This window comes from Narcine bancroftii, chromosome 7 (genome assembly GCF_036971445.1).
Source record: "Narcine bancroftii isolate sNarBan1 chromosome 7, sNarBan1.hap1, whole genome shotgun sequence".
NCBI lineage: Eukaryota > Metazoa > Chordata > Chondrichthyes > Torpediniformes > Narcinidae > Narcine > Narcine bancroftii.
This window is the reverse complement of record NC_091475.1, coordinates 102,916,855-102,939,648: the sequence shown is the minus strand read 5'-3', so window position 1 is coordinate 102,939,648 and position 22,794 is coordinate 102,916,855. Positions and strand designations below refer to the sequence as shown.

The window sequence follows — 22,794 nt, the reverse complement described above, 5'->3', positions numbered from 1 at the left end:
ATCTTTAATTCTGGGAGATAAATTTTCATAGGCTTCACGTTTGCCATGGGTTCTTCTTTTGAAAGGAATATAAATAGAATTGAATATGCAGGTTATTAGGAATGAAATTTTATTGATGTCTGTAATTATATCTCTTTGTTGCTTCTAGTAAGTGAAACAGCATCTGGCTAGTTACTAATTAAAAATGTAGTGGTGTACAATAATATAAACACACGTGCACGCTCCTAGCTACCACTGAGATCCATCATTTAATAATCCTAAAGCTGAAATAAATCTTAAAAATGCTGGTGATTCTGAGTACATTAGGCAGCACCAATGGGGAGTGAAACATTTACTGTTTCATCAGAATCTGAAAAAATTAAAAATTAAAAGCTTTATAAATCACATCTGGTCTATCTAGGGCTATCCTAAATGAAAGGAGATGACAAAAAAATTACTGGAATAATGGAATAAAAGAATAGTCTAATTGCTAGAAATCTGCTTTGAAAGAGAATGTTTTAAATACCCAATTGGTTACTCAGTATATGTGGAGAAAGATAAATTGTTAATAATACAGGTGATGATCTTTTATCTGAACTGGCCAGAAGTTTTTTTTTCACTGAAATAGTCTAATTCAGTGCTGTGTCTGAGAGCTGAGGTGTCCCTTGTCAGAAGATCAAACATTGTTTATCAAGCTCACTCTGGGCTTTATTGAAACAGTGTAAGAGTCCAAAACAAAAGTGAGAGCGGAAATGGGAAGCTGAGTGAAAGTGATGAGCAGATTCAACCTCAGGGTAACCCCAATGGTCTGAATGGAGGAATTCTGGAAAGAGCTGATCCAGAATGCATTTAGTTTCTCCATTATAGAGGAGAAACATTGTAGAGGAGAAACATTGTACTACATCATGAACAGCGTAGTACAGTAAATATCCTCCAATAGATTGGCTATGACTAATAAGTCTTCACCATCCTCTTTTTTTCAATTTTTGAGTTATTTAATCTCTTGATTACTGTTCTTTCCTTGTCATTGTTTTTGTTCTCTCCACCATTTCCTTCTCTTCAACATAAAACGTGATTGATTTTTAAATCTTCCTCTTGAAATATCATCAGCCTTTAACCTTTAACTCTACCCGACCTACTGAGCAGTTGATGCATTTTCTGTTTTAATTATTAAGATCCATTTCTGTTCTCCATGTCAAATCACCCCCACTTAAGCTCTTCACACAGCAAACATCCTCCATTCCAAGTACTCAATATCCATTTTTGCTAATAGATTCAATTATCCTGTCACTACTGTTATTGTTACCATTGTTTAAGACAATTCTGTCAATTTCAAAAACAGAGGGAAGTACTCCTTTTGGTGGTCTTCGGGGGATTAAAGCAATAAATTTGAGTTTTTAAAACTGTTTCTTTTTAAACAAAGCAAAAATAAAAAAATGAATGTTTAGAACTAACGAAGTTCTAGCATGTCAATTTCCATATCGATTCTATTTCCTGATCCATTCACAAGTTTTTTCACATTATTCCATGATACTGTAAATGTTGTGATTAACTCAGCTTCATTAGTCATTGAAGAATTCTCAATATGACAAATGAAGTCTTAGATTTTTCTCAGATTGATACATGTAAAAATGTACACTGTGTCTCTTGGCACAGGGAAATGGGCTTTACATACCTCCATATCTGTACTAATATCAAAGACCCCTCTATGCTAATTAATTTTCTTCTTACATCCCTGTCAGCTCCATACCTCCATCCCCACCCCAATCTTCTTACCATAACTGATGGGCAGTTTGCAGTAACATAGTAATCTACCAATATGAATGTCACAAGCAAGGGGTAAGAAAACCGAGCACTTGGAAACTCACAGATCATACAGACTGAAGGTCAGGGTTGAATCTGGAATCTCCGAGACACCGGTGCTCAGCATTGTGCTACTCAGTTCATATATCCCCTCCCCTTTTGTTCCTGTAATCCTTTTTCCTATTGTATTTCTGAAGCATATCTTTTAAATGATGGTCACCATGCAGGAACTGCTGATTTCAAAGCAAAATCATGGTCATCTACACCAGTGGTTCCCAAACTTTTTCTGGCTGCCTCCCCTTGACCTCCAGGCCACATCCCAACCACCCCCTTCCCCATACAACAGTGCTGGAGTTGGAGTTTAGTGGTGGCACTGAGCAGACTGAAGGGGTTAGTGGTAGTGCTGAGTGGGGTGCGGGGGGTTAGTGTTGGAGCTGAGCAGGAGAGGGGGTGGTGGTGGCGCTGAGCAGGGGATAATGATGCCAGTGCACCGAGACCAGCTCTCACGAAAACACTTTGTCGCCGTTTATTTTGCTTACTACTGCCACCCTGAGTCAGACCAGAAAATTATTGCACTGGTTTCTTCATTAAACTTTGCAGCAGGCAAAAAAGACTGAAGGTTCAGAACGCCCCCTTTTCCCTCACCACCCCCTTGGATCTTTCCACTGCCCACAGGGGAAGGGGGTAGCGCCTACTTTTAGAATCACTCATCTAAACAGTTAGCAATTTTAAAATATGAAACTGGGCATCAAATGGAATTTGAACAATTCTTGTAATTGTCAAGAAACTTAGAGAAGTAACTTTCCCTTTAACAAAAAAAAGACAAATATCAAAACCTCAATGTATTTAAATTACTCAAAAATCTATTTTGTCTTATTCCAATTTCTTTTAAGCTTTATTTGAAAAACAGAATTCAAGTAAAATTATCCAGTTTATTGTAAACTTTATGTAAATTTAGTTCAGCTTGAATGTCATCATCCAAATGTGGCTGGTTGGATATGTTCCAGTAAAATGTCTGCAAATTGTATTAGAGATGCAGTCTATGGGTGTTTATGAATTATGCTTGTGATATACAAAATACACAACCATCTAATAATTTATTGATATTATTGCATTGCCTTGAACATTTTCAGAATAATTCTAGATGTATGTAAATGTATTCAAAACACATTATGGTATTCAGTGCTGTAAAAATAGATGCATACTTTTGTTAAAGTTTAAAGATTCCATTTACCTGAGGTGTTAGCTAGTTAAATATTCCTGTGTGAATGTATTGCAACAGCAATATTTAAGAGATTCACACTAATAACTACCTATCACACTTGACAACAATTTAATAGAATACATTAAGTGCATGTCTTGATCTTCATAACAGCACATTTTAAGAATGTGGCAGAGAAGAAAAGGGTCCATGTAATACTGCTCCATGTTTAAAGATTTTTCAACCTTAAAGGAAGGAATAGACAATACTTGGCTGTATGGCACGAATGGATGATGTACCATAATTTTTCTATATCAACCAAAGAACAGCAATTCAATTCCTTTTCTAGCCTGTAGACTGAAAACATAAAGTGTACATCCAATTACTGATTCAAGGTGGCAAGGATTTCTACTTCTAATACATTTCCCCTTCCACTCCATCGATGAAAATAATTCTCCTCTTCCCCCTGTGTATCAACGAGCTATTATAAATAGTACTGATTATTTCCCTTAACAGCGAGATGTTGCGCTATCAATAACTCAAAATAATGTTTATTTACAATAAACTTGAAGGTCATCCTTTGCTGTGACCCAGGCTTTCTGGGGAGAGGTTATGGTGTTGGAGCCTTTATACAGAGTCAAGAGGGAGGAGCCACGGGTCCAGGCACAGGACAGGGCAGGGCCTTGTGGCTGTGGGGAAGGAGGATATCTAGCAGTGGGAAAATGTTGCTGGGGTCAGGGTCAATAACCCCATTCTCCACAATATAGCCAAGAATCACCAGACGGGTAGTGTGGAAAACACATTTATTCCTATTGTAGGTGAGGTTTAGATATTTGGTTGTTGTGAGGAATTTCTGGAGGTTGGCGTCATGATCTTGCAGGTCATGGCTGTAGATCTTGATGTAATCCAGGTAGGGGAACGTGGCACACAGGTCATTTTGGTCCACCATCTGGTCCATATTCCGCTGGAAAATGAAGACGCCATTTGTAACACCGAAGGTGGCCCTGAGGAAATGGTAGTGGCAGCGGTCTGCCTCATAGGTCGTGTAATAACGGTTCTCCAGATGGATGGGGAGCTGGTGGTAGGCACATTTCTGGACACTTGTGGAAAAGACACGATATTAAGCAATTTGATTGACCCTGTCCGCAATGCGAGTAAGGAGGTATGCATCCAGCTGTATATAGTGGTTAATAGTGCAGCTATAATCAATCACCATCCTGCGATTACCCCTACCCTTGACCACCACCACTTGGGTTCTCCACGGGCTGGTATGGGCTCGATGATCCCCTCATTCATGAGTCGCAGGTCCTCTGCTTTAGTAAATGCCCTGCCCCTTCACTGTATTGCCTGCTTTTTGTAGTGACTGGTTTACAGTTTGGGGTGAGGTTCGTGAGCAATGGAGGGGGAATCGATACAGAAAGTAGAGAGACTGTGTGTGGGTTGGGTCAGTTGGGGAGGGGGGTGCTTGGGGTGGTGTGCTGACGAATGGCAAGTTGACGACCATGAGGGGAGGGCCATCATATTGCATTGCGATATTCGAGGTGGCACTGAAAATCCAACTCCAGCAGCACTGGTGCGCAGAGCTGTAATGTGATAGAGTTTAAAGTTCCTGTAAATCATGCCCTGCACGGTCAGCTTCACAGTGGTGTAGCTACAGATCTCAGTTGAGTGGGATTTGAGACCAAGGCGATTTTATAGTTTACTGGCTTTTCTTTAAGATAATAACTCTGCTCTGTATCGGGGTGAATAAAACTCTCAGTGCTCCCACTATCAAAAAGGCATCTTGTCATCTGATCGTTGATTGAGATCTCCATCATAGACTGAGAGAGTTCACATGACCTGCTTTGGTCCAGCACCTCAGAGGCTTGTGTCAGCCTGTGTTGACTCGTGGTCTGGGAGCATAATGGTGGTGCCCAAGCAGCATTGCAGTTATCCCCGGAAGTTAGCAGTGTACAAGATGTGGCCCCGGTGTTGCAGTGTGGTCATCCCTGAAAGCTGATGGTGGCCAAGATGCTGGCTCCCATGCTGCACATGCAATGGTGCTGGGACTGGAAGGTAGCTGCGATCAACATGCCTTCACGTAGTGCTCCTTCTTTCTGCACTTCGTATACGTAGCGTTTTTCACCGGGTAGCATTTTCGGAGATGCTTTTGTTTTCAAAAGTAGCACTTTGAGTGCTCGTGGGAGACTGCGGCTGTGGTGAGTTCGCTCATCGAACATAGTAGCAGGCTGCTGGCCTGTGGACCCAAGTCCCAAGATGGCGGCCCCTGTGTGGACCCCGCACCATTGCCGAGTATGCTTCCACGTTGCGGAGGGCGATCTCCAAAGATTTCATGAGGTCGATCGCTCCTCTAAGTCAAACTTACTCTGCTTGAGTAGCCTCTGGTGCACATAGTCCGACCTGACACCTGCAACAGAGTCCCAGATCATGTCCTCCGTGTTTGGGCAGCCGACACCGACTGCAAGTCCACGCAGGGCCTGGAGGAACTCGTCGTTCGATTCACCTGGTCACTGTCTGCAGGTATCCAGCTTGTGCCTGGTGTATACCTCATTAACTTTCTCCCTGTACTGATCCTTGAGTATGTTCATTGCCTCCTTGTATGTTGAGGTGTGCGTCCCTGATCATCGGGAACACCTGATGTTCAACCTGGGAGAAGAGTAAGTGCAGTTTGTTTGCCTCCGTGGCCACGTCTCTGGTGGAGTTCTGTAGAAAGACCTCAAAGCAGGGAGGTCAGAATTCAAAGCAGTCTGAGGCTTCTGGCGATGGTGGGTCTTTCTCCAGCTTATTAGGCTTCAAGAGTTGTTCCACCATTGGAAAAAAATATTGTAAATAAGATGGAAGAACTATCAATATCTCAAAGTAATAGAGTTACGGAATGATAGGCTTTTATTTACAATGAACGAAGGTCATCCTGTGCTGTGACCCAGGCTTTCTGGGGAGGGGCTATGGTGTTATAGCCTTTATACATGGTCAAGAGGGAGGAGCCATGAGTCCAGCCACAGGACAGATTAAAGAGTGTACAGCAGTTCACCACAAGAGGTCAATACCATATCTCTCCAGAACCCTTAAAATTTTGAAAAACCAGATTCAAATCTGTCGTAGCTAAAATCCTACAGCCCCATGAACATTGTTGTAAACCTTCTTTGCACCAGAGGTTTGGATCTGAGCTTTATGTTATGCTAGTCTGACTTTACCAAAGTCCCGAGCATACCAGATCATCTAAATTTTCTGGTCTTGAAATTTCTTTTCACTCCTGCCATTGAGGTGAAGCTGATCAGCCAGTGACCACTTGCTCCATCCATTTAACTCTCAAAAGTTAACAGACCACCATTCCCCATGCCTGAAATCAGAGAAGTTGGAAAAAAGGTTGTCAGTATTTTTATTAGTTCCTGCCAGAAAAGTTTTTTTATTGAAAATCATGTCTTCCGCCTATACACAAAAGTCTAATTAATCGTCATAAGTTAGTTATCTTCCAGGTTTTTACAGCTTATGCAACTTTGAATCAGCCTTAATTTTGCTTGAGGGGATTTTTTTTTTTTTGCTGGGCCTCTATTTCTCCTCTAATTCTCATTTATTGAACTGGGCATTTGACATAAATTTCCTTTTTGTTTGTTTTCCCCAATCCATACTCACTTGCCATCCACAGGACTCTAGTTTTGGTAGTCTCCTTTTCCTTTGTAGAAATGTATTTGATTTTAAAAAAAGACACAAGAGGACTGCAGATTCTGTTATATGGAGCAAAAGAAACTGACCTGAATGGGTCAGGCAGCATTCTGTGGAGGCAAAGTGATGGTTGACATTTCAAGTCATGACCCTGCCCCAAGAGATGAACCAGAGTCTCAATGTGTAACTAGAACCTACTCTTTGCCTCCACAGATGCTGCCTGAGATTTGATCTTCATCCTTACCATCTTCTCCTGAATCATTTCTCAGTGCTCTGACACTAAATTATCTTCAAGCGTCTAATCTACATTTGTTCAATCACTTCTCCATCTCATACAACTGACCTTCCCATCTGAGTCTTTCTTTGTCCTTTTCTATAACCATTGATCGCTCCCATTACTGTTGGCAGCAATTCAATGGAATCATTTAAATTTTCATTTTGAAAAGCACAGATTAATTCGGGTCAGTCAGAATGTGTTAATTGAAGGTCATTACTAACTTACTTGCATTTTATGAGGTATCAAGATAAGTCAGATCCAAAATTAACTCAGTGGCCTGAAGCAAAGGGGTAATGGCTGTAAAAGTAATATAAGTGGGCTTTTCAGTCATTGGAACTTGGTTGTTTGCTTTTTCTAACATGTATATTGCTTTAGATTTAAATGTAGGTCACATGATAAAGGTTGATAGCACAAAAATATGTCTTGTCATTGACCATGAGAAGGAATATATTTGACTGCAGGAAGATCTAGTCAGGAGAATTGAACAGAAAAGTAACAAATAGAATTCAATCCAAGGAAAAGTGAGGTATGCATTCAAGAGAATATGAAATACATGGAAGGAAATTAAGAGTTATGGAGGAACAAAGAGACTATGCTGAATATTGATTAAGGATTTCAAGGCATATAAATAAGGTGCTAAAAGGAAAGGTGGGATCTTTTTTCTTTGGACCAAAGGACACTGAGGAACATCTTAATTCAGTTGCATGAAATTGTGAGGTCCTGGATGGGTTTCAATGAGACGTCATTCTACTCTCAGCGAAGAAGTCGGAATTGAATTATTTTCAGGTGGATTGAGTGAAAAACTTTGTTTTGCATGCTATCCAGTCAAGTCAACTCATACTTAAGTATATCAGATAATGCAATAATTAAAAAAAGGTTATAGTGTGGTGGTACAATAAGTCAAAGAGTGCAAGATGTATAGAAAAATTAAAACCATACAATGAGAGGTCCATTGAAGAACCTGCTAACACCAGGAAATAAACTATTGAATATGGAGGTTCAGTTTTCAAGCATGCTCAATGGAAGGGGAGATGGAGAAAAGAAAGCATGATGGGGTAAGATGAGTTATTTAATTTATTTTCACAACCAAGAAACTAAGGGACATAGATTTGAAGTAATTAGCAAAAGGATTACAAGTGAGACATGGGATATTTTTTCACCCAGATGGTGAATTGAAATTCACTGCTTGAAAAGAAGATAGCAGCAGAAACATTCATCATACTTGAAATGTACTTGAATGTACATTTGAAAAGCTGTGACCTGCTGCATTATGGATTTAGAATTGGAAAGTGTAATTTGTCTGAATAGTTTAATGATGAGCAAAGATGGATAGACTGACTTGTCTCCTTCTGAGTTGTAAACTGACTATGATTCGATACCACTAAAATAGCCTCTCAGTGATACCTGAACCATCTTTATAGCTCTTGTCAGAATCTGTTAATACATTGCAGAAAATTATTTTCAAAACATTTTTAAGAATTTGCACAATTTATAACTTTTGCATGTTAATGTGTGGGTAGGTCATATTCTCAACCATTATTGCCCAATGAATTTGCACCATAAGTTTTTTTACATATTTATTCTTCTATCTCCTTCTGATTATTTTTTTTAATCTTTTGTACACTCCAAGCAGTAACATCGCCATTTTTGTTCATTTCAATCCAAGTAGCACATTTACCGATCTTTATCATCTTAAAACAGTGATTGTTCCTTTAACACATAGAACACAGAAATAGGACCTTAAGCAACCAAACAGCCATTTACAAGAATTCTACGGCAAATATTGATGCCGGAAGCTTGGAACATGACAATAACCTTAAATGAAAAAGCTTCCTCTTGAGGAAGTTAGGCCACAATCTATACATCATTTCTGGTTGATCTTGCCTTCACTCATCCTTACTACTATAACATTCTAGAACACGTTTGACATCTGCAATTTCTCTGACAACAAAACCTTGATCTGATACCCCTCATTATCCTCAAATCCAATACAAAACAGCCACAACGTCAGTCACCACGAGTCTCTGTGTGAGTCCCTGTAAAAACACCAAGCATTTTTACTAAACCTTGATTCAGGTTATCATCTGAGAGTAGCTGAGATCACTGAAAGTTTGTGGTCATTAGATTTTGAGGCCTGTATTCACTTTGACGTGTCCATGATTGTGTGGCCATGCACAATTCTAATGCCATCTACAAGTTGCAGAATCACAAATGTCAATGAGGAAACATACAGGAGTGAGATAGATCAGCTTGTTGAATTGTGCAACGACAACAAAAACCTTGCGCTCAATGTCAGCAAAACCAAGGAGATGACTGTGGATTTCAGGAGGAAGTCAGGGGAACACGACCCAGTCTTCATCAAGGGCTCAGCAGTGGAGAGGGTCAAGAACTTCATATTCCTGGATGTCAGCATCTCCGTGGATCTGTCCTGGAGCCTCCTTATTGATGCAATCACAAAGAAAGCTCACTAGCTACTATACTTTGTGAGGTGTTTGAGGAGATTTGGTTTATCTCCGAAGGCACTCGTAAACTTCTACAGGTGTACCATGGAGAGCATTCTGGTTGGTTGCATTACTGCCTGGTTTGTAGATGCCAACTCTCAGGACAAGAATAAACTCCAGAGGGTTGTTAACTTGGCCTGCGACATCACAGGCACCAGACTTAACTCTATCGAGGACATCTACATGAGGCAGTGTCTTAAAATAGCAGTGTCTATCCTCAAAGACCCCCACCACCCAGGCCATGCCCTCTTCACTCTGCTAAAATTGGGGAAAAGGTACAGGACCCTAAAGATGAGCACTCAACAGCACAAGGACGGCTTCTTACCCACTGCCATCAGATTCCTGAATAATCAAATGAACCAAAGACACTGCCTTACTTTCCATGCTCTCTTATTGTTATTATTATTTTATTTTGTAGTAATGTCATAAGATGGCTATAATATATATGTTTGCACTGATGCTACCACAAAACACCAAATCTCATGACTTATTCATGACAATAAATCTTAATTCTGATTCCGATGTCTCATACCAAACAATTCTTGACAGTGTTCACCTTTAAATTATACTAAGTTCAAATCAGAGTTCCAATTACAATATTGAACTCAAATTAACTATGCCAATAGATGCCCCACACCCAAAAGCAGGACACACTAATCATATTTTTTATTACTTCTTGTTCCCATCAAACTCTCCCCCAGATTTCACCACTCATTTGTATGCTAGGAGCAACTAACTGCAGGCATTTAACTTCCCCATCTGCACATCTCTAGAATATGGAAAGGCCAGAAGAACTTGCAAATGACAGCATTGAAAGTCAGAACTGAAACAGGTCATTGGAGCTGCAAAGCAGCAGCTCCTCTTCCTTTGTCACTATAGTTTAGGAAGTCCAAGGCCCTCAGTCTCAAACTCATCTGCTGCCTTTTTTTGCCCATCTTTGTTTCCTTTGGCATCCATATTGGATTACTTAATTTTCCCATCCCTTTCCTTGACAAGTTAGTTTAACTTCTACAACAGCATTAGCAAACCCATACACCACTGATGTACTGGCTTTGGCCCTGGTGGTGTGCAATTTGCTGGACATGTACCTAAATCTTTATGAGTATGAGTCATGTCTGTCACTCTATTGCGAGCTCTATAATCCATTAATTTACTCAATAGCCACTGAGAATCAGATAAGTAGGCAGATTTTGGAAGGTGCACAAATAACAGGGTTGTTGTCATGGGGACCAACTTCTAATATTCCTTAGTGCAAAATGTTTAGATAATGCAGAATTGTTAGGTGTGTCCAAGAGGGAGTCCTAACACATTATGTGGACAAGCTGACTAGAGAAGAGGCTATACTGGATCTAGTGCTAGGCAATGAACCTGGTCAGGAGACACCTTTTGGTGTGTGAGCATTTCGGTGGTAGTGACCACAACTCCCAAATGTACAAGGGTAGGACGATTGGGAAACTGCTTAATTATTGGTAGTCCTTCAAATCTCCATCGGGCACACAAAACTCAAAACGGTCAACCAGTTTACCTATCTCGGCTGCACCATTTCATCAGATGCAAGGATCGACAATGAGATAGACAACAGACTCGCCAAGGCAAATAGCGCCTTTGGAAGACTACACAAAAGAGTCTGGTAAAACAACCAACTGAAAAACCTCACAAAGATAAGCGTATACAGAGCCGTTGTCATACCCACACTCCTGTTCGGCTCCGAATCATGGGTCCTTTACCGGCACCACCTACGGCTCCTAGAACGCTTCCACCAGCGTTGTCTCCGCTCCATCCTCAACATCCATTGGAGCGCTTACATCCCTAACGTCGAAGTACTCGAGATGGCAGAGGTCGACAGCATCGAGTCCACGCTGCTGAAGATCCAGCTGCGCTGGATGGGTCACGTCTCCAGAATGGAGGACCATCGCCTTCCCAAGATCGTGTTATATGGCGAGCTCTCCACTGGCCACCGTGACAGAGGTGCACCAAAGAAAAGGTACAAGGACTGCCTAAAGAAATCTCTTGGTGCCTGCCACATTGACCACCGCCAGTGGGCTGATAACGCCTCAAACCGTGCATCTTGGCGCCTCACAGTTTGGCGGGCAGCAACCTCCTTTGAAGAAGACCGCAGAGCCCACCTCACTGACAAAAGGCAAAGGAGGAAAAACCCAACACCCAACCCCAACCAACCAATTTTCCCCTGCAACCGCTGCAACCGTGTCTGCCTGTCCCGCATCGGACTTGTCAGCCACAAACGAGCCTGCAGCTGACGTGGACTTTTTACCCCCTCCATAAATCTTCGTCCGCGAAGCCAAGCCAAAGAAATCTAAGAAGGCACGTTGTTGTGCAGTTCATCTGTGGATTCGAAGGTAACTTTGCAGTCCCAGTCTAGAAGCCCAGAGTCTAGCATAATGGGGACTCCGAAAGTCTGTTGTTGTAATGACTGTGGCTGCTTCTTTGTGACGCTGTTCATGGTTTTCCATCAGTTTTTGGCAGCACCTGTCCTTAAAACTGGTGTAGGCTTCATCGCACAAGACTCGCTAGTGGGTTCTCTCAGCAGACCCAGGTTCTAGTTCTTTTGGTTGGATGTCACAGTAGCATAGGGTTTCCTTCACAGCATCTTTATAGCGCTTGTGTGGATGACCTTGAGTTCTCTTTTCGGTCCCCAATTCACCGTAGAACAGCTAGCAAGGCAAATGGTGGTCGTCCATTCTGATAACATGTCTCATCCACTGCATCTGGGCTCTGATGATCAGGGACACGATGCTGGTGGACTTTGCATGACCCAAGACCTCCAGGTTGGAGACATGGTCTTGTCAATGGATGCCAAGGATGGAACGGAGAGCACACATATGAAATTTCTCCAGTTGTTTGATGTGACGTTGGTACAGAGTCCAGGTCTCACATCCATAGAGGAGAAAAGGGATGACCACAGCTCTGTAGACTTTTAGCTTTGTGCATATGCAGACATTGTGTTGATTGAGCACTCTGATACACAACCTCCCCAGGGCCTCGATGTCCTTGCTGATCCTGGAGTCAATTTCTTCGTCCAAAGACCCAACAATTGAGATGATGCTCCCCAAGTATTTGAAGATGTTTACATTTGTTAGCTGGGTATCGTTAACAGTGATTTTTGGTTCTGTGGTGTTGGTGTTTGGCACGGACTGATGAAGTACTACAGTCCCGTCCCAGTTAAAAGAAGGTCAGGCCAAAGAGTATAACAGCATCTGAGAATTTGTTCAGCATTAACTGTAGATCACTATCTTCGTATGCCATGAGCGCACAGTCATCAGCAAATAGGGTTTCTTGAAAGACTGTGTAGAGGCACTGTCCATGCGTTCAAGGGGTGAAGGTCGAAGAGAGAGCCGACCAGTCAGTACCTGATGTAGACTCCCTCCTCTAGACCTCGGATAGCATGTGACAACATGCAAGTGAAGAACATAATTGAACAAGACTGGGGCTATTATACCACCCTGCTTCACCCCATTAGAAATAGCAAATGCAGCTGATGTTTCACCACTGTGGAGGACCTGTCCTGTCATCTTTGCGAATGTCCTTGGGCATCCGTAATTACTCAGGATGATCCAGAGAGCTTCCCTGTTTACAGTGTCAAATGCCTTTGTCAGGTCAATGAAGACAGAGTAAAGCGGCCTGTTCTGCTCGATGCACTTCTCCTGAACTTGTCTCAAGGCAAATATAATGTCCACTGTACTCCGTCCTAGCTGAAAGCCGCACTGTGCCTCTGGGAGATTCCTTTCCAAGACAGTAACAAATCTGTTCAGGAGGATGCAGGCGAAAATCTTGCCTGCAATGGACAGCAGTGAGATACCCCTGTAGTTTCCACAGTTCGATTTGCTTCCCTTATGTTTGTAGCGAGCCATGATGAGGGCATCGCATAAGTCATCAGGCATCTCCTCTGTGATCCAGATATCTTCCAGGATATCTTGGAACACCTGTAAGACGTTTGGGCTTAGAGGTTTGTAGATCTTGGTAGAAATCCCATCCTGCCCTCTTGCTTTATTTGAATTCATCGGTGAGATTGCCTTATTGATCTCATCGTTAGAAGGCGACAGGTCTAGGTCCTTCAGGACTGGTTGCTGAGGGATGTGCTGTAAGACATCAGGATCAACTGTGAATGGCCTATTGAGTAGGTTGGAAAAGTATTCAGCCAGCAATTTTTCAGTCCTTCCTGGTCTTTGATCAGGCTTAACCCTTCTGATGATAGCAAGGGGAAGCATCCTGATTTCGAAGGACCATAAACTGACTCTATGGCACTTAAAAACTCTCTGGTGGCGTAGCATTCTATTTCTCAGTTCTTCTCTCCCAGCACTTGTCCCTCATTTCTCATAGTTTTGCCTGTACTTTGGACTGCAGATGTTTAAACGTCTTTCTTTGAGACAGATGACGGGTCCTTTTGCCAGTCTTGTTCTTGGCCCAATGGGTGGCTGAAATGGTCTCGATATTTTCATCAAACCAATCTTGATGCACTCAGGTTCCATTCCTGGTATAGATGCTGCAGTCTGCGTGACAACAAATTTAAATTGCGTCCAATTTTCAGAACAGGTTCCCACAAGCATTGAATTGCTGGAGATTTTTTCATTAGGTACATCTTGAAAACATTGGACTTGACCTGGATCTTGCAGTCTGCCGATGTTGAATGACACTCTGACAGTCCTTGCTTACGATGAAAAGGGGCAACGTGCAGGTTGGGGACCAACCTGTGATCTGTCCAACATTCAGCACCTTGGTTGGCCTGGGTAATGGCAATGTCTTGAAGGTCACACTGGTGTACTATGACATAGTCTTTTATTTTCAAAATATTTTCATTGCTATTTATTCGATAGAAAAAAGTGAACAATTGTATGTGCTACAGAACTGGTAAAAAAGTTAACTATAATGATCATACTAGAAATTCAGAAGTACAAAAGCACAAACATAATGAGAAAAAAGGGCCTAACAAAAAAGAAGATAAATTCTAAACCCCTTCCCCTCAGCAAGGTTGACATTTAAAAAATTCAATTGGCATAACCTTGGAGAGGCAATCAACACTAACTTTTAAGGTTATGATAGAATTCCATAAACGAGCCCTATATCATTTGGATTTTGATATTTGCATCCATGAGAGCATTTCTCATTTTTTCCAAGTTTAAACAAGGTGAAATATTGTCTTTCCATTTTATCAAAGTTGCACATCTGGCCAATAATGAAGAAAAGGAAAAATGCAACATTGAATTGAAGTTATTATCATCACAAAGTTTTCCAAATGAGTTATTAAAGGGTAAGGTGCCGATTTTAATTTAAAAATAACAGATAGTTTGAAAAACTGCCTTCCAATTTTTTTCTAAGCTAGGGCAGGTCCAGAACATGTGAATTAAAGAGGCATCACCTGTTTAACATTTATCGCATTAAAGATTTACGTCCAGATAAAAACAACACAGTTTAACTTTAAATTTATATGCTCTATGAACCACTTTAAATTACAACAGACAATGCAGTTCACAAAAAGAATAGCATTCCACACTTCATTGGACATTAAAAGGTTCAAATCTTGCCCCCAGGTGTTCTTGATTTTAATAAAAGAGACATGTCTTAAATTAGCCACTTTGTCCTAAATAAAAGATATTAAGCTTTTATAAGGAGGTTGTAGTTCAAAAAAAATGTATCAAGTATGTCTCAGGAATTCCAGGAAAATTAGGAATCTGGGATTGTTCAAAATGGCTCCATTATAAATATCTAAAAATAATGAACTTTAGATAAATTAAATTTTACAACCAATTGTTCAAAGGATGCAAAACTATTGTCAATAAAAAGGTATTTAAATTATTTAATAACCTATCTATGCCACTCATTAAAAGCTGCGTCTTGCAAAGAAGGTTGGAAAAGATGATTGGATATAAATAGGCTAATAAGAGAAAAACTCTGAAATCCGAAAAACCTTCTAAAATGTGCCCATATTCTCAAACTGTGTTTAATGATCAGCTGTCAGTTAATTTATATAAAGAAGATAAAGAAGATCCAAGAATTTCCAACAAGGAAATATCGTTTGCATGTGTGCCTGTGTGGGGCATTCAACTCTATTATCAAATTGCAACAAAAGAATCAAGTTACATATATTGATCACCCAATGATAAAATCTAAAATTAGGACACACCAAACCACCATTCGTTTTTTTAATTTTTGAAGATGGACTTGATTCAATAGGGATGTTTTCCTTACCATATATAAGAAGATAAAAGTGAATCAAAAAAAAATTTAGGGAAAAAATTTGGGATAGATTGGAAAAAAAAATTAAATAAGATTCAATATAATTATTGACAAAGGTGACCATCTTGTTAGAGACAATTTAACCTGCTTAAATAAAACTTTAAAAAATCCATAAAAAGATGTTTATAGTTCTTGGTAATTGTACTACCAAGATAAGTAAATTGAACTCTTACACTCTTAAAAGTAAAATTAAAATACCTCAGTGTCAGAACATTTAAGGGTAAAAGTTCACACCCAGAGAACAGTTTAAATTGAGATAGAACAGATAATATGATGGTAAAGACGTCAATGGATTAGATATAAAAAGCAAAATATCATCTGCATATATGGAAACTTTATGTTCAATAACTTTCGTATAAATCCCTGAAAAATCTCTACACTCACAAAATGCAATTGCTACCGGCTCTAAGACAAAGTTTAAAAAGTAATGGACTTAAAAGAGAGCCTTGACAAGTACCCCTTTGAAGATTAAAAGGTTTTGATTGTTGTGAGTTGGCATTAGAACATAAATATAATAATTTCATCCATCTAATAAAACATGGTCTGAAGTTAACTTTTTTTTCAGAATCACAAATAAATAACCCCACTCTACTTGATCAAAAGCTTTCTCTGTGTCTGACAAAAGGATACATTCAAGAACAGGAGTGAGAGGTAAATATAAAATGTTTAATAAATGGCATATATTAAAGTAAGAATAATAAATTTTAATGAAGCCAGTCTGATCATAGGAAATAATTAATGATAATATATACTCCAGTCTATGGGTCAAACCTCGAATTTGACGCTAACGTGGGTTTTCCAAATACTCGGATCTAAGTCCTCGTAGAAATTTTATTTGTCTTCATCTGGACTTACAACAGTTGGTTCATTGGCAATGATGATGAGATATTCCAGGACCTACTGAGAGGAATGTGGAACTTCATAATACGTTCAATGATTCCAGAGGGTAGGGTAGGGCTATTCTTCAGCAGAGGAATCTTGACTGCAAAACCTACTCCGTGGATCCTGTTGTCAGTCTGTGGTTTCCCTTTCCAAAAGAACTTGTATCCACTCGCTGCTTCCTATAATGAACCCTCGTCTGCAAACCTGGACTCACCGGTGCAGCGATGTCAATGTGATAGCAGCCAAGTTCTGCCGCTATGAATGCTCTTTGACTTTCAGCCACCTTGTCTCTTTCCAGCAAGGTGTGATCCCAAGATGAGTTTTCTTTGATTTATTTGAGAAATTGTGGAAGGGCTAATTAACATGGCATTAGGCAGGAAATTGGGAAAGTAAATTGGAAACGTATATTCTCTGGGAATACACAGTAGAAATGTGGAGAATGTTAGGGACCATGCACACAGTTGTTGATAACAATTAATATGCCTCCATCCCCTTCATATTCACGTGTCTCTCTGTAGATGACACCTTCCTTATTCTAATATATCCTAATTTCAGAGTATCATCTTCCAAAGCGTGAGCTACAATATTCCAAATTTTGATCTCTTTAATCCAATAAATCAAACGCTGTGAATGCTGCTTTATGTAGCTTTAATTTGTTGATAAAATGGATAAACATTTTGCATAATTTCACATTAAGGCTTTCATAACAATGAATAACTAAGCATTCACTGTATAATGATAGAGATATGAAACGCAAATAAAGAAGCTCAAACTTTAGAGATTCATTATGATATAGATAAACAAATTTAAAGAGAAACACAGAAAATTCAAAGAAAAATTTCTCGTGCTTATGCCTTCTACATCCTGAAGAATAATGAGCAATTCGTTAGTCTGGGTGCATATTATGACATATTACATCATAGTAACTATGGTAACACTACAATCAATAGTCTCTAAAAAGAGATAGGCACAAAATGAATTAAGAATTGAAAAACACAAGGTTTTAACCTTTACAATCTCTAGAAGCTTCTTAAATGTGACTATGGTATCTTCCTCTACTACTACCTCTGGCAGCATGTTGCAGGCACCTAACACCAGGTAAAATATTTCCCCTGTATATGTCTTGTGACCTTTTTCCCACTCATCTTAAATGCATTTCCTTTTGTGTGCAAAGATTCTGATTGTTCACCCTATCAATGCCTCTCATTTAAATTTTAGGCATATAGCAGAGCATCAGGCCCTTCCAGCCCACAAGTCCATGCCACCCAAATAACCCTAACCCTTGTACGTTTTGAAGGATGGAAGAAACATCTGGAGGAAACACAGGCACACATGGGGAGAACTTACAAACTCCTTAAAGACAGCGTCAGATTCGAAGCCAGGTCGCTGGCTCTGTAACAGCATTGCACTAACCGCAATGCTAACCACGCCGCCTTTTTATAAACCATTATTAGGTCACTCCTCAGCCTCCTATATTCCAGAGAAAACAACCCAAGTTTGTCCAATCTTGCCCCAGAACTTGTACTTAATTTCATGACTTGTTCATGACAATAAATCCTGATTCTGATACTTAAATATTATTTGCAAAGCCTCCACATTCTTTTGTTTCAAAGCATTTAGAGCTTCTGCCATATTAAAGTCTCAATATCTGACTTAATCTTCTTAGCCCTAAATAATCCTTCATGAATTTGTTATCTCGGGTGCTCACAATTTGGAAGTCTGTCCCTTTTCTTGATGGGAACATGTTTGCCAGAACAAACTGAATTTCTTTCATGGATCCTTCCCCTGAGGCTAATTTACTTATAAATAGTAGTTTGCTGTCCAATTTTGCTAATTCATATCTCAGCCTAATAAAATTAATCATCTTCTGATTTGAAACCCATCTTTGACCTCATAAGGCTAAATCAAAATAGTGCAATTACTACCACAAAGGTGCTCTCCCATTGATGTTCCTTGAAGCTGCTCAGATTTTTACTCATTTATCTGAATGCAATTTAGAAACACTGTGTTATCTGAATATCAGTTAATATATGAATAACCAGGTGAAACCCCAGCAACATTCTGCTCGCATCAGATCTCTGCCGAACAAAGGAGAAGTCTTTGCCTGCAAGGGCAATGAAGGACTTGCAGATGGGGAGATCTTTTTTCTTTGGGTACCATCTTAGTCATAAATCCCAATTCACATTATATGACCCTTGATAAACTCCAGCCCTGAGCACCACTATAGCTCATCAGTGCTTATTATTTAGAGCCCAGGTGACACATTATAATCCCATACTTCTTTTATTCCGGGACCACCAGCAATGATTAGAACAATTGGATGAAAAGGTCCCTGATCCATTTACTGAATTGACTTACTACAGCTATTTTCAGTGATGTGTCACTTTCCCTGACCCTTTTAGTCATTCTGGTTGGAGATTTTCACATCCTGAGGAGATAACTGAAGCTATCTTATGCTTTTTTTTAAACTATGGCAATCATTGTTCATGGCAACACCCCTTCCCTCTCTTCTAGTTTCTCAACCCATCGATCTCCCCATGACATGTGCAGTGCTCTCCATAATATTTGGGACACATTATTTTCCTTTATTTGCCCCCATGCTCCACAGTTTTTAATTTGTAATGGAACAATTCATGTGATTAAAGTGCAAATTCCAGATTTTATTCAAGATTATTTGTGTACATTTTGGTTTGATCATGTAGAAATTACAGCATTTGGTTTATTCATAGACCCCTCATTTCAGGGCACCATAATGTTTAGGACATAACAATGGTAAGTATAATTAAAGTAGTCATGTTTAGTATTTTATTGCATATCTCTTGCATGCAATCACTGCTTGAGGTCTGTGATTCATGGATATCACCAGGTGGTGAGTATCTACCAGGTCTCTACTGTAGCCATCTTCAACTCCTGCTTGTTTCGGGACCTTGTCCTGTTACATTTTCTCTTAAGCATATGGAAGGCAGGATCAGTTGGATTTAGATCAGGTAACTGACTTGGCCATTCTAGAATTTTCCAGTTTTTAAACTTTTAAAAATTCCTTTTTTGCTTTAATAGTATGTCTGGGTTCAAACTGTAGGATGAAGTGCCGTCCAATGAGTTTGGAGGCATTTGCTCAACTTGAGCAGATCAGATTTTTCTATACACCTCAGAATTAATTTTCCTACTGCCATAAGCAGTTACATCATCAATGAAGATAAGTGCACCAGTACCTGTCGCAGCCACACATCCCCAGACCATAGCAGCCCCACCACCATGTTTCATAGATGAGGTGGTATGTTTTGGATCTTGGGCAGTTATTTTACATCTGCACACTTTGCTTTGCTATCACTCTGATACAAGTTCATCTCATCCGTTCAGAATTCTGCAAGCTCCTTCAAATATTACTTGGCAAACTATAATCTGGCCATACTGTTTCTATGGCTAAATAGTGATTTACATCTTGCAGGGTAACCTCTGTATTTCTGTTCATGAAGTCTTCTGCAGACAGTGATCATTGACATGTCCATACCTGCCTCCTGAAGAGTGTTTCTGATCTGTCAGACAGGCCTTTAGGGATTTTTTTTATTATGATGAGAATTTCTCTGTCATCAGCAGTGGAGATTTTCCTTAGCCTGCCAATCCCTTTGCAATTACTGAGGTAACCAGTACACTCTTTCTTCTTAATGATGTTTCAGTTGATTTTGGTAATCTCAAGGTTCGGATACTCTCTAACTGTTTTATTCTTGACTTTCAGCCTCATAATGGCTTCTTTGACTTTCATGTTAAAAAATGACAAATACAGACTCCAAAGGTGATCAAAAGCTTCGAAGCTAGCCTAGCTCTCTTATACCTGCACCAATGAAGCAATTAAACAGACGTGAGTACTCACAAACATCTGTGAAGCCAATTGTCCCAAACATTATGGTGCCCTGCAATGTGGGAACTCTAATTTCTACATGGTCAAACCAAACTGTATACAAATAAATTAGAATAAAATCTTGAATATGCATTTAGTCACATGTGAATTGTTTAATAGCAAATTTAAAACTGTGGAGCATGGAGGCAAATAAAGAAAAAAAGTGTCTTTGTCCCAAACATTATGGAAGGCACTGTATATTACTGATGAGCAAGTCTGTTTTCTCACAATCTAAGAACTTACTTTTTCTTCTTTGTCGCCTTTCCACAGTGGCGGCCATAATGTATGTTGCTGCAGTTTGACTGCCATTGGAAGGGTGCTTTCAAGGGATCTGGTCCTTGGATAGGTCTGCCGATTGGAGCTGTGTTCAACTAAGCCTTGTTCTGTGGGAACTTTAAAGATCCTCTTTGTGGCCGAGTGGACCCTCAAGCTAAACTGCCCCATCGCAGTTTCTAGTATATTTTTGTTCAACTTCTTTCTTATTCTCTGATGAGCTCAAAGGGAAGACCCCTCTCTGGCTAAACAAATGTGCTTCTTACCACCATTCCGTCAGTGCTTCAGGTACAATTTTCTTCCAATTTTTGTTCAGTATAATCAGCATGTATTTTTAGTGCGAATGAAATAAGGTGGTAATCTGTGAATTTCACAAGCACTCCAAACTTGTGTAAAGTAGGCACCTTCAGATTTCTTGAAGAAACTGCAATGCTAAGGAGAACATTCAGCCCATTGAGTCTGTCAGCTTTTGGAGCACTTCCATTCTCTCACACATTCCCACTAACACTACCCTATAATCTCCATAATCACACTCAACACTGGCACACTTGACTATGTGCCTAGTCCCCTACTATACTTCCTCTACCCCCACAACTGTATAGCTAAATACCATTCCTACCCCATCTTCAAATTTGCAGACAATACCACAGTAGTGGGTCAGGTATCAAATAATGAGACAGAATACTGGAAACAGTTTGAAAGTCCAGTGGCATGGTGCCAAGATAACATTCTCTCTCTTGATGGCAAGAAGAAGAAGAAGAAGGAGGAGATAATCATTGCAAACGTCTGTGGAGGTCATCATTAGGGATATTTAAAGCAGAGGTAGAAGTGTTTTTGACCAGGAAGGGAATCGAGGGTTATGAGGAGAAGGCGGGAGAATGGGTTGTAAAGCATAATCAGCCATGATGGAATGGTGGGGTGGACTTGATTAACAATTGGCCTAATTCCATTCCTATGTCTTATGGTCTTGCGGATGCCTATTCAATTGGGGGAAACCGAAAAGATCTCTAAAGATCAAAGCTGTTAGTTCTGTGGCTTGGTGGCCCACTTTCAGGACTTGCCATAACTCCCATAAATAGCAACAGATGGATGCCAGGGTACAGCAAGAGCAGTGATTGAGTGACAGCAATTGAATCACAAATGCTATCATTCCAATTTGTCTTCTCACGGACACTGCCATTTATCGGGAGTGTGCTTGAACAAATCTTCTGATCTGTTAGATCTCAGAAAACTGAGACTTAAAGCCTCTTTAAACTCTAATGTCTGCTTTTACTAAAATGCACTTGTCTGAACTTGTCTGTTATCTCTTCTAAGGATTTAATGTCAGTGAAGCAAGACATTACCTTTTGAAACCAATGTCGAGTAGTCATTACATTTTCAGTTTTTTGTTAGAACTCCATTATTTTCCAATGACGATGTCAAGCTGTTTGACTAATTGTTCTGTGAAACAAGCACTTAAATTCTCCAGCAAAAAAAATATTCAGTGCCTAAGTTGGGGCAGCATGGTTGGTGTAGTAGTTAGTGCAACGCTGTTACAGCGTCAGCAATTGGGACCGGGGTTCAAATCCCATGCTGTCTGTAAGTAGTTTGAACATTCTCATTGTGTCTGCGTGGGTTTTCCCCGAGGGCCCCAGTTTCCTCCCATTGTTCAAAATCTACCGGGGGTTGTAGGTTAATTGGTTGTAATTGGCTCATGGGCTGAAATGACCTGTTACTGTGCAGTATGTCTAAAATTAAACTCAAATATTAAAAATTTAAATCTAAATTTAAAACTTAAATTTTCCACTGCTATCTATTCCTTTGATTCTTTCAGAATCTAGGGATGTAATCTATTTAAATGAGGAATTTAATCCCCTTTGAGTTGAATGAATTTATTAATTTATATTTTATTTATAGTTCTGTGTGTAATGTCTGTGATACAATTCAGCAAATACTAAATTTAGACATATACAATACCTTAACAGGCCATTTCAGCCCACGAGTATGTGCCGCTCAATTACACCCAATTAATCTATAACCCCCCCCAGTACGTTTTGAACAATGGGAGGAAACCAGAGCTTCCCGA

The 22,794-nt window shown here is 39.9% G+C and overlaps 1 protein-coding gene across 4 annotated transcripts in view; it reads left to right on the top strand.

The window, feature by feature from the left end:
• LOC138739144 (protein diaphanous homolog 3-like) overlaps positions 1-22,794 on the top strand; it is a 481,652-nt gene that overhangs the window by 434,845 nt on the left and 24,013 nt on the right. Inside the window, exon 28 of one of the 4 annotated variants that reach the window (XM_069890656.1) lies at positions 16,242-16,327. The exons of the other annotated variants lie outside the window; for them this stretch is intronic. Coding sequence (XP_069746757.1) covers positions 16,242-16,324 — 83 coding nt within the window. The 3' untranslated portion in view covers positions 16,325-16,327. Of the gene's footprint in view, positions 1-16,241; positions 16,328-22,794 lie in introns of those variants that run through there. 4 annotated transcript variants of the gene reach the window in all.